Raw genomic sequence first — 12948 nt, 5'->3', positions numbered from 1 at the left:
ACTACGCTGTGAAGGACTGAAATCCTGCAGTCTCCCTGCTCAAGAAAGCACATATACAGGCCTATCTGAAGTTTGTTAATGAACATCTGAATGACTCAGAGGAGAACTGGGTGAAAATGTTTTTTTCAGATGAGACCAAAATTGAGCACTATGGCATCAACTCAACTCGCCGTGTTTGGAGGAGGAGGAAGAGAAGGAGGAGACAGATGAGAAGGAGGAGGAGAAGGAATGCTGCCTATGACCCCAAGAACACCATCCCCACCATCAAACATGGAGGTGGAAACATTATGCTTTGGGATGGGGGGGGGTTCTGCTAACGGGACAGGACAAGTTCACTGCATCAAAGGGAAGATGGACAGGGCCATGTACCATCAAATCTTGGGTGAGAACCTCCTTCCCTCAGCCGGGGCATTGAAAATGGGTCGTGGATGGGTATTCCAGCATGACAAACGACCCAAAACACACAGCCAAGGCAACAGAGTGGCTCAAGAAGAAGCACATTAAGGTCCTGGAGTGGCCTAGCCAGTCTCCAGATCTTAATCCCATAGAAAATATGTGGAGGGAGCTGAAGGTTCAAGTTACCAAACGTAAGCCTTGAAAACCTTAATGACGTGGAGAGGATCTGCAAAGAGGAGTGGGAAACCTGAGACGTGTGCAAACCTGGTGGCCAAATACAAGAAATGTCGGACCTTTGTGATTGCCAACAAGGGTTTTGCCACCAAGTACTAAGTCATGTTTTGCGAAGGGGTCAAATATGTATTTCACTCATTAAAATGCAAATCAGCTGGCCAGTTACAATGGTGGGATGTGTAGTCCAAAAACATCTGACGCATTTGGAGGGTGTCCCCTCATCTTCAGAGCTAAGTTTGAAATGCCGGTAGATGGTCCGTTTCAGTAATGCCTGTGTTTCAACTAGTCTCTGCTTCTGGCCTGGGTGAAATATATGCAGTTCCTGTGTGTATAAAGTAATGTCACTCAAAATCAACAGGGGATCAAATATTTTTTTCCTTCACTGTAATACGGAATACTTATAATATCATCTTTTTTTACTGTCAACGGGACAGAAAGTGATGGGAAATTGAAAAATAGTAAAGTTGTTACAGGAACAGAAAGTGCTGAGACCTATTTTTACCATCCCCTGCAGAGCCTGTTAACAGCACAGACTGTTTTACTGACCACAACACTGCCGGCCACTGCACCTACCTTTGTGACAAGCGCTTGGATGTTTATTTACACTGAACTGGATACATGATACACCCACAGAGGTAGTGCTTCCACTGCCCAAGCTGGCCATCGTAGTGGTGGGGGGGCCACCACAGGTAGGATATGCCCCAGTGGAGTCTTGGCTGAACGTATTCCAAGATAAGCAAGTCAGACCCTTCAAAATTGATCCACTGGTTATACAGTGGGCTCTACCAACAGGAGTTTCCAACAACACTATGTAAAATCACATAGAAGAACCAAGGAACACGGCTTTAGACCTCATTCACATGACCGTCCTTTTAGGTATAACTGTGCGGAGGGCTGTCTGTCTGCTCAGGTGTTCTGTACACCCACAGGCAGGCAGTCCCACAATCAAATACAGTTGGCCATTCACATAGAGATTATTTTTATTCAGTTTGTGGACACTATACAAACAATTGAATCTCTCGTATTTTGACAGCAGGCCCCACTGACTGTCAAAATACCCAAAACGACGACTACACCAAATTAGATGCAGCCACTGTTCAGCTGACAATATACTATCTAGCTCCTTCATTTTCAATTGAAGGATGTCAGGCTGGAAGGTGGTAACAGGGCCACCCATAGATCACATTGTGACCAGTCCATCAGGAGCTGGCTGAAGATGGCACAGTGTATGGCCAGCTCTAGGCATGGTACAGTGTGATCCCTATGACCACAAGCTACATGACAGCCTGTGTGTCCAAAGATTAAGGGGGTTATTTACTGAAGGAAAATCCACTTTGCACTGCAAGTGCACTTGGAAGTAAAGTTGCTGTAGATCCGAGGGGGACATGCAAGGAAAATAAAAAACAGCATTTTAGCTTGAACATGATTGGATGATAAAATCAGCAGAGCTTCCCCTCATTTCAGATCTACCCCTCAGATTTACAGCGACTGCACTTCCAAGTGCACTTGCAGTGCAAAGTGGATTTGCCTTTCGTAAATAACTTCGATCCGTTTTTCCTCCACTTTTGTGTTAAAAAAGTGGAAGAAAAAACGTGTGACTGTGTAATTCCATGGAACTCTTCACACTGATCCGCTGCGGGTCCGATGCATTTAGTAAAATCCTCCTTGCTGCATTTTTGGTGCGGTAAAAAAAAAAAAAAAAAAACACACCACACCTCCCCAATGAAATGCAGCAAAAAAAACATCAAAAACACACCCATGTTGCACTTTTGAGTCGCATGCCCTATGTTAATTTGCATCGCAAGCATGGTAAAAATATAGCAAAACTGCGGTAAAACAGTAGCAAAAACGCAAATACGTTTTTACTGTGGATCAATGTGAAAGTAGCATAAAGAGGAGCAGCACTGTCACCCTAGCACATGACTACAAAACATTATCATCTTTTCTCCTCTCCATAATAAAGGGGAAGTGTTCCGTAGTCCACAGAGAAAGCTGGGAACATAACTGATAAAGCCTAGTAGAGAAAAGAAGAAGTTCTCAGCTCACATGATTTCTCACAGGATGTATTTGGACTTTTGTAGATCTAACAAAATGTTTCAGTTGTATCTTTAAAGCCCAACTTCAGGAAGTGTGAAGTATCTCTCTAGCTGTGGGGCTGCACTCACACTGTGCCTTTATTTAAAAGAAGAGTAAAAGCACTTCTACTGACCTCATCCTCTGCTCCCCCAAGCTCCAGTGGTGGACTGTCCCTCAGTTCCTCGTGTCCAGTGCAGGGCTATGGTTCCAGCATCTGTCTTGAGGACATCAAGACCTTGGACCTCTGAGGTAGAAGATGCTGTGGGGCTGGTCCAGCAGTGCAGAGGAGCAAAGGATCAGGTAAGTAAATTGTCTTTTCTATGCCCCTTAGACATATAGAATCAGGTTACCCTTGCAGTGCGGGTGTAGCCCGGCACCATGGGAGGATTGCCAAATTTCCTGGAGTTTGGCTTTAAAGAGGAACTTCACCCAGGTGTGTGGACATTAAAAGTCAGCAGCTGTGGCTTTTAGGAAACCAATACTTACCAGCTCATGAAGTGCAGCTTCTTCCCTGCAGACCATTCTTTTCAGGGCTTCGGAACTTTGGTGTCGCCATCTTGGCTTCAGAAGTCAACTGTCACTTCCTGATGACTCACAGCTGGCTGCAAATTTGGGGGGTGCAGGGAGACCGGTAGCCCCCTGAGTTATGTGACATTATCCCAGGAGGCTGCGGACAGAAGATAAGGGGGGGCTCTCCAAAGGTGATGTCATCTTTGCCTAGGTGAGGATTGAGGAAGATGGGGTGGGTACCACCCAACAACAGTACTGGTTTTCCAAAAATGGTAACTTGATGGTAAGTTGTTCAGACTTGTGGTGGCCTCTAAAAAGCAGTCTGTGTTGGGTTGCTTTTCAGAAGGTATTTGACAGGTGCTGAGGCGGAGTCATGACGCCTCCTTGTCTGCCAGATTTAACCCTTTAAATCTTGCACTGACATGCATTAGTTGTGTTTGGTGGTGGTAGCGCCCACACATTATCACAGTCACAATATCTGTACAGCTGCATGTTAGTGTTCAGGCGGGTTGTTGAGCTGGAGGGGGCGGTAAAATTTACAGCTCAACCACCTGGTTTTACTCCCCCCACCGGCCCCTCACAAACAGGGCCATACAGCTATAGTGCCCCCGGTAGGGACAAGTATAGTGACCAGCCCCGCTGCTGGATGGGATGGAACACTGTACTGAGTGCTACCAGAGTTTAGATAATTGGAAGATCTGTGTTGCAGAACTTCATTCCGGAACATACGGGGCGATAGACGCCTGTTCCACTTGGTATAGTATTACACCCCATAGACTATGCCAGGCTGCCTGCAGTGGGGCTGGAGTCTGTACCTGACCCGTCCCTCCTGGGTGAGGAGACACCAATACTGCTGTGCTGGGAGGAAATAGAAGATCATTGTTTGTGGTCACACTTCAAACCCACCACTGATCGCCTACCCATGACCGACTGCCTACCCCCCACTGATTGCCTACCCACCACTGATCACCTACTCCTCACCCATCGCCTACCCACCACTGAGATCACCTACCCACCACTGATCACCTACTCCTCACCCATCGCCTACCCACCACTGATCGCCTACCCACCACTGATCGCCTACTCCTCACCCATCGCCTACCCACCACTGATCGCCTACCCACCACTGATCACCTACTCCTCACCCATTGCCTACCCACCACTGATCGCCTACCCACCACTGATCACCTACTCCTCACCCATTGCCTACCCACCACTGAGATCGCCTACCCACCACTGAGCACCTACCCACCACTGAGATTGCCTACCCACCACTGATCGCCTACCCACCACTGAGATCGCCTACCCACCACTGATCACCTACTCCTCACCCATCGCCTACCCACCACTGATCGCCTACCCACCACTGATCACCTACTCCTCACCCATTGCCTACCCACCACTGATCACCTACTCCTCACCCATTGCCTACCCACCACTGAGATCGCCTACCCACCACTGAGCACCTACCCACCACTGAGATTGCCTACCCACCACTGATCGCCTACCCACCACTGAGATACCTACCCACCACTGAGATTGCCTACCCACCACTGATCGCCTACCCACCACTGATCGCCTACCCACCACTGATCGCCTACCCACCACTGAGATGCCTACCCACCACTGAGCACCTACCCACCACTGAGATTGCCTACCCACCACTGATCGCCTACCCACCACTGAGATACCTACCCACCACTGAGATTGCCTACCCACCACTGATCGCCTACCCACCACTGATCGCCTACCCACCACTGATCGCCTACCCACCACTGAGATGCCTACCCACCACTGATCACCTACTCCTCACCCATCGCCTACCCACCACTGATCGCCTGCCCACCACTGATCACCTACTCCTCACCCATTGCCTACCCACCACTGATCACCTACTCCTCACCCATTGCCTACCCACCACTGAGATCGCCTACCCACCACTGAGCGCCTACCCACCACTGAGCACCTACCCACCACTGAGAGCGCCTACCCACCACTGATCGCCTACCCACCACTGAGAGCGCCTACCCACCACTGATCGCCTACCCACCACTGATCGCCTACCCACCACTGATCGCCTACCCACCACTGAGATCGCCTCCTCACCGATCACCTACCCACCACCGACTGCCTACCCACCACTGATCGCCTACTCCTCACTGATCACCTACCCACCACTGGCATTACACACATTCTACTTGTAGGATCTGTTCTCACACTTTAATCACATGGACTCATTGATTTGCATAACATAAACATTCAATACAACCCCTCCCCCTCCCCGGCACATAGACAGCCCACTGATGGAGGCTCCTGTCCCCTCCTTACACTGGGATAGGATGGGAGGCTCCCGCTCTACTCACCTGTTGTGTACACTGAGCCTGAGGAGCCAGATGTATGGGAGAGGAGAACTCCCCCAACCTGTCCTCACCCCCATCTCCCTCATACAATACATGATGAAGTCCCCACACAGAACACTCACCGGACACAAACGGAGCACCGACACAACTTCCCCGGCTGGCGCCGTCCGCATAAAGTTATGATAAAGATCAGAGTGCAGGAGACCCGCCCACACCACACAGGAAGTACAACACCGCCCGCCCCGCCCTCCTTCGTGTCAGGGGGCGGAGACACAAGGGCTGTGTACACAGGAAGGGATGGGAGAGCGGGGAGATACACACAGGGTGACCTCCTTCTGCTGTCTGTACATCTTTCCTACCACCTCAATGCTGTGTGTACATCTCCATGCATGAAATGTACGTGCAGCACAGGGAGATGTTCTGACAGCGCGGAGACGTGCACATAGCAAAGGTATAGGTAGGACAAGATCCCCAGGGGGTGCATCACAGACAGGACCCCTTCAGGGCGATGTACAGTCAGAACAGGGGATGTACAGTCAGCACAGAGGATGTACAGTCAGAACAGGCGATGTACAGCCAGAACAGGGGATGTACAGTCAGCACAGAGGATGTACAGTCAGAACAGGCGATGTACAGCCAGAACAGAGGATGTACAGTCAGCACATGAGATGTACAGTCAGAACAGGAGATGTACAGTCAGCACAGGGTGATGTACATTCAGCACAGAGGATGTACAGTCAGCACAGAGGATGTACAGTCAGCACAGGAGATGTACAGTCAGCACAGGGAAGGCGCAGGTGATGTACAGTCAGCACAGGGAAGGCACAGGGGATGTACAGTCAGCACAGGGAAGGCACAGGTGATGTACAGTCAGCACAGGGGATTACAGTCAGCACAGGGGATGTACAGTCAGCACAGGGGATTACAGTCAGCACAGGGGATGTACAGTCAGGATAGGGAAGGCACAGGGGATGTAGAGTCAGCTCATGGGATGTACAGTCAGCACAGGGAAGACACAGGTGATGTACAGTCAGCACAGGGAAGGCACAGGTGATGTACAGTCAGCACAGGGGATGTACAGTCGGCACAGGGGATGTATAGTCGGCACAGGGGATGTACAGTCAGCACAGGGGATGTACAGTCAGCACAGGGAAGACAGAGGTGATGCACAGTCAGCACAGGGAAGGCACAGGTGATGTACAGTCAGCACAGGGAAGGCACAGGTGATGTACAGTCAGCACAGGGAAGGCACAGGGGATGTACAGTTGGCACAGGTGATGTACAGTCAGCACAGGGAAGGCACAGGTGATGTACAGTCAGCACAGGGGATGTACAGTCAGGATAGGGAAGGCACAGGGGATGTAGAGTCAGCACAGGGAAGGCACAGGTGATGTACAGTCAGCACAGGGGATGTATAGTCGGCACAGGTGATGTACAGTCAGCACAGGGGATGTACAGTCAGCACAGGTGATGCACAGTCAGCAGAGGGAAGGCACAGGTGATGTACAGTCAGCACAGGGAAGGCACAGGTGATGTACAGTCAGCACAGGGGATTAAAGTCAGCACAGGGGATGTACAGTCAGGATAGGGAAGGCACAGGGGATGTAGAGTCAGCTCATGGGATGTACAGTCAGCACAGGGAAGACACAGGTGATGTACAGTCAGCACAGGGAAGACACAGGTGATGTACAGTCAGCACAGGGAAGGCACAGGTGATGTACAGTCAGCACAGGGGATGTACAGTCGGCACAGGGGATGTATAGTCGGCACAGGGGATGTATAGTCGGCACAGGTGATGTACAGTCAGCACAGGGGATGTACAGTCAGCACAGGGAAGACACAGGTGATGCACAGTCAGCACAGGGAAGGCACAGGTGATGTACAGTCAGCACAGGGAAGGCACAGGTGATGTACAGTCAGCACAGGGGATGTACAGTCAGCACAGGGAAGGCACAGGGGATGTACAGTTGGCACAGGTGATGTACAGTCAGCACAGGGAAGGCACAGGTGATGTACAGTCAGCACAGGGGATTACAGTCAGCACAGGGGATGTACAGTCAGGATAGGGAAGGCACAGGGGATGTAGAGTCAGCTCATGGGATGTACAGTCAGCACAGGGAAGGCACAGGTGATGTACAGTCAGCACAGGGGATGTACAGTCGGCACAGGGGATGTATAGTCGGCACAGGTGATATACAGTCAGCACAGGGGATGTACAGTCAGCACAGGGAAGACACAGGTGATGCACAGTCAGCACAGGGAAGGCACAGGTGATGTACAGTCAGCACAGGGGATGTATAGTCGGCACAGGTGATGTACAGTCAGCACAGGGGATGTACAGTCAGCACAGGGAAGACACAGGTGATGCACAGTCAGCACAGGGAAGGCACAGGTGATGTACAGTCAGCACAGGGGATGTATAGTCGGCACAGGTGATGTACAGTCAGCACAGGGGATGTACAATCAGCACAGGGAAGGCACATAGGATGTACAGTCGGCACAGGGGATGTACAGTCAACACAAGGGATGTACAGTCAGCACAGGGAAGACATCGGGGCTGTACAGTGAGCACAGGAGATGTACAGTCAGCACAGAGAAGGCACAGGGGATGTACAATCAGCACGGGGAAGGCACAGGAGATGTACAATCAGCATGGAGAAGGCACAGGGGATGTACAGTCAGCACAGAGAAGGCACAGGGGATGTACAATCAGCATGAAGAAGGCACAGGGGATGTACAGTCAGCACAGGAATGGCACAGGGGATGTACAATCAGCATGAAGAAGGCACAGGGGATGTACAGTCAGCACAGGGGATGTACAATCAGCATGAAGAAGGCACAGGGGATGCACAGTCAGCACAGGAATGGCACAGGGGATGTAGGTCAAAGCACGCTTAGTATCTCTGGTCAATTCCTCATTAAGGTCACCATCCAGAGCACCATGGTATGTCATACACAAAAGCCAGAGGAGATACAGTGCCTTGCAAAAGTATTCACCCCCTATGCTTTTTACCTATTTTGTTACATTACAGCCTTTAGTTCAATGTTTTTTTTTAATATGAATAATATGTGATGGATCAGAACACAATTTCTAAGTTGGTGAAGTAAAATTAGAAAAATATATACATAAAATTTTTTTTCAGAAATAAAAAAATGATAATTGGCATGTGCATATGTATTCACCCCCTTTGTTATGAAGCCGATAAAAAGCTCTGGTGCAACCAATTACCTTCAGAAGTCACATAATTAGTAAAATGATGTTCACCTGTGTGCACTCTAAAGCCTCGTACACATGATCGGATTTTTGTCCGGGAATTGTGTGATGACAGACTGCCTAAAATCCGATCGTTAGTACGCTCCATCAGACAATTGTTGTCCAACTTTCTGCCAACAAATGTTGGATGGCAGGCTAGTAATTTTTCGGTGGACAACGGTCTGTTGTCAGATTTTCCTATCGTGTGTACACAAGTCCGTCACACAAAAGTCCAAAGTACAAACATGCATTATCGGAATCAATGCACACCAAACACAACATTAGCAGAAGGTGCCCAAAGGGTGGCATTCAAAAACTGAAAATCCACGTAGTACGTCACTACGTTCGTGTTTGTTGGCCGACAATTGTGTACCGTTTGTATGCAAGACAAGTTCCTGGCACAGGCCTTTCGGACAAAAGTCTGACGCTTTGTCTGCGGAAAATCTGATTGTGTGTACGAGCCTTTAGTGTCACATGATCTGTAATTACATATACACATCTTTTTGAAAGGCCCCAGAGGCTCCAACACCTAAGCAAAAGGCCCCACTAACCAAACACTGCCATGAAGACCAAGGAACTCTCCAAACAAGTAAGGGACAATGTTGTTGAGAAGTACAAGTCAAGGTTAGGTTATAAAAAAAAATCCAAATCTTTGATGATCCCTAGGAGCAGCATCAAATCTATCATAACCAAATGGAAAGAACATGGCACAACAGCAAACCTGCCAAGATACGGCCGCACACCAAAACTCACGGACCAGGCAAGGAGGGCATTAATCAGAGAGGCAGCACAGAGACCTAAGGTAACCCTGGAGGAGCTGCAGAGTTCCACAACAGAGACTGGAGTATCTGTACATAGGATGACAATAAGCCGTACCCTCCATAGAGTTGGGCTTTATGGCAGAGTGGCCAGAAGAAAGGCATTACTTTCAGCAAAAAACAAAATGGCACTCTCAAATATATGGAGAAAGGTGCTCTGGTCTGATGAGACTAAAATTGAACTTTTTGTCCATCAAAGAAAATGCTATGTCTGGCGCACACCCAACACATCACATCACCCAAAGAACACCATCCCCACAGTGAAACATGGTGGTGGCAGCATCATGCTGTGGGGATGTTTTTCAGCAGTCGGGACTGAGAAACTGGTCAGAGTTGAGGGAAAGATGGATGGTGCTAAATACAGGGATATTCTTGAGCAAAACCTGTACCACTCTGTGTGTAATTTGAGGCTAGGACGGAGGTTCACCTTCCAGCAGGACAATGATCACAAACACACTGCTAAAACAACACTTGAGTGGTTCAACCTCCCTGGCGGTATGATTATTTCAGATTTTTGCGTCTCAAAGCGGTACAATTATTTTGCATGGAAATTTGGCATTTTATATTGTAGGCCTGTAATTCTTAGCAATAACACACTTACATCTGTCCACCAAGAGTCTAGTAGAGATCCCGGGTATGATGAAGTTTGAAACACAAGATCATAAATTATAATATCATAAATAATTGTAAAAAATAATAATATAATAAAATACATTTCCCCACGATTCACTATCGCTCAATTCTGCAAGTGTTCTAATTTACTATCGCTGTTTTATAGCTGGTCTAAAGCCACTTTTGACGTAAAGGGATGCTTTTTGGTTGCTATGGACAATCTCCAGTTTCCAGGCATAAAGAACAGTATATATTATATAAAACTGCATTCAGGGCATTGGACAAAGCACTGGGGACAAAAGGGATGTGAAATTATTTCATACAGTACTGTAATCTTTAAGATTACAGTACTGTATGTGTTATTAATTTTCACTTTTTTGAATTTGCCGTCAGGCTTCACCCCCGTGCGTCGCGACACTCGCAGGGAACGGAGCCCGGTACAGAGAGACAGAGCCCGTGGACACAGCGGGGGGACATCGCAGGATCCTGGGGACAAGGTAATACCGCACCAGGATCCTGAGATGTAATCCCGAGTGTGGCTCGGGGTTACCGCTAATGGTGCTGAAATGTAACCCCGAGCCACACTCGGGAATATCGCAAGGAAACGTGTTGGAATGACCTAGTCAAAGCCCAGACCTCAATCCAATAGAGAATCTGTGGTCAGACTTAAAGATTGCTGTTCACAAGCGCAAAACATCCAACTTAAAGGAGCTGGAGCAGTTTTGCAAGGAGGAATGGGCAAAAATCCCAGTGGTAAGATGTGGCAAGCTCATACAGACTTATCCAAAGCGACTTGGAGTTGTGATAGCCGCAAAAGGTGGCTCTACAAAGTATTGACTTTAGGGGGGTGAATAGTTATGCACATTGACTTTTTCTCTTATTTTGTCCTATTTGTTGTTTGCTTCACAATAAAAAAAAAAATCTTCAATGTTGTGGGCATGTTCTGTAAATTAAATGATGCAAATCCTCAAACAACCCATGTTAATTCCAGGTTGTGAAGCAACAAAACGCGAAAAATGCTAAGGGGGGGGGGGGGGTGAATACTTTTGCAAGGCACTGTATCATTGCATAACACTATTTAATAAAACCATTCCAAATTTTAAAAATAGATGTACACTCACAAGGTTAGGTGCATCTCCCGGCACCTAGAATTATCACTATATGTGGTTTTGTCACTGCTTTGCGTCCCCAATTTGTATAGGAGCCACACGTCTGTGCTCCTACGCGTTTGGTCATCAGGAGGTGAATTATGACATCCTGGTGATAAAACGTGTAGCGACATTCACTGTTTGTGGTATCACAAATTATAGCAGCAGCTTCCCATTTACTTTATTAATTTGATAGTTTATTTATGAAGTGATTGCATACATTTAGGGTTGAGGTAGCACAGCTTACACCTTTTTTAAACAGAGGATGTACAGTCAGCACAGAGAATGTACAGTCAATACAGGAATGACACGGGATGTACAGACAGCACAGGGAAGGCAGAGGGGATGTACAGTCAGCACAGGATTGGCACAGAGGATATACAGTCAGCACAGGGAAGGCACAGAGAATGTACAGTTAGTACAGGAATGACACAGGGGATGTACAGTCAGCACAGGATTGGCACAGAGGATATACAGTCAGCACAGGGAAGACATAGAGGATGTAAAGTCAGCACAGGAATGGCATAGGGGATGTACAGTCAGCACAGTAATGGCAAAGGGGAAGTACAGTCAGCACAGTAATGGCAAAGGGGAAGTACAGTCAGCACAGTAATGGCAAAGGGGAAGTACAGTCAGCACAGGAATGACACAGGGCATGTACAATCAGTACAGGAATGGCACAGGGGATGTGCAGTCAGCACAGGAATGGCACAGGGGATGTGCAGTCAGCACAGGAATGGCACAGGGGATCTACAGTCAGCACAGGAATGGCACAGGGGCTGTACAGTCAGCATAGGAATGGCACAGGGGATGTACAGTCAGCACAAGAATGGCACAGGGGCTGTACAGTCAGCACAGGAATGGCACAGAAGATGTACAGTCAGCACAGGCAAGGCACAGATGTACAGTCAGCACAGGAATGGCACAGGGGCTGTACAGTCGGCAGAGGAATGGCACAGGGTATGTACAGTGGGCACAGGTATGGCACAGGAGATGTACGGTCAGCACAGGGAAGGCACAGGGGATGTACAGTCGGCAGAGGAATGGCATAGGGGATGTACAGTGGGCACAGGAAATGTACGGTCAGCACAGGGAAGGCGCAGGTGATGTACAGTCAGCACAGGGGATGTACAGTCAGCACAGGGAAGGCACCGGGGATGTACAGTCATTACAGGAATGGCACAGGGGATGTACAGTGGGCACAGGAATGGCACAGGGGATGTACGGTCAGCACAGGGAAGGCACAGGTGATGTACAGTCAGCACAGGGGATGTACAGTCAGCACAGGGAAGGCACCGGGGATGTACAGTCATTACAGGAATGGCACAGGGGGATGTACACAGGGGATGTACAGTCAGTACAGGAATGGCACAGTGGATGTACAGTCAGCACAGGGAAAGGACGGGAGATAGACAGACACAAGAAAGGCATGGGGAAATGAACAGGCAACACAGGGAGATGGACAGACAGTAGAAGGAAGGCACAGGGACATGTACAGGCAGCACAGGGAAGGCATAGGGTCGTGGTCTCCAAACTGCGGC

At 48.7% G+C, this 12948-nt stretch overlaps 1 protein-coding gene across 1 annotated transcript in view; it reads right to left on the bottom strand.

The window, feature by feature from the left end:
- TSPAN14 (tetraspanin 14) overlaps positions 1–5849 on the bottom strand; it is a gene marked incomplete in the record, with an annotated part of 83503 nt that extends 77654 nt beyond the window's left edge. The window contains 1 exon segment of the mRNA XM_073596879.1: positions 5699–5849. Within this exon segment, the coding sequence (XP_073452980.1) occupies positions 5699–5749 (51 nt within the window).
- Positions 5850–12948: the final 7099 nt, after the last annotated feature.

Source organism: Aquarana catesbeiana, linkage group LG08 (genome assembly GCF_042186555.1).
Source record: "Aquarana catesbeiana isolate 2022-GZ linkage group LG08, ASM4218655v1, whole genome shotgun sequence".
Classification (NCBI taxonomy): Eukaryota; Metazoa; Chordata; class Amphibia; order Anura; family Ranidae; genus Aquarana; species Aquarana catesbeiana.
This window is presented reverse-complemented; position numbering and strand designations above follow the sequence as displayed.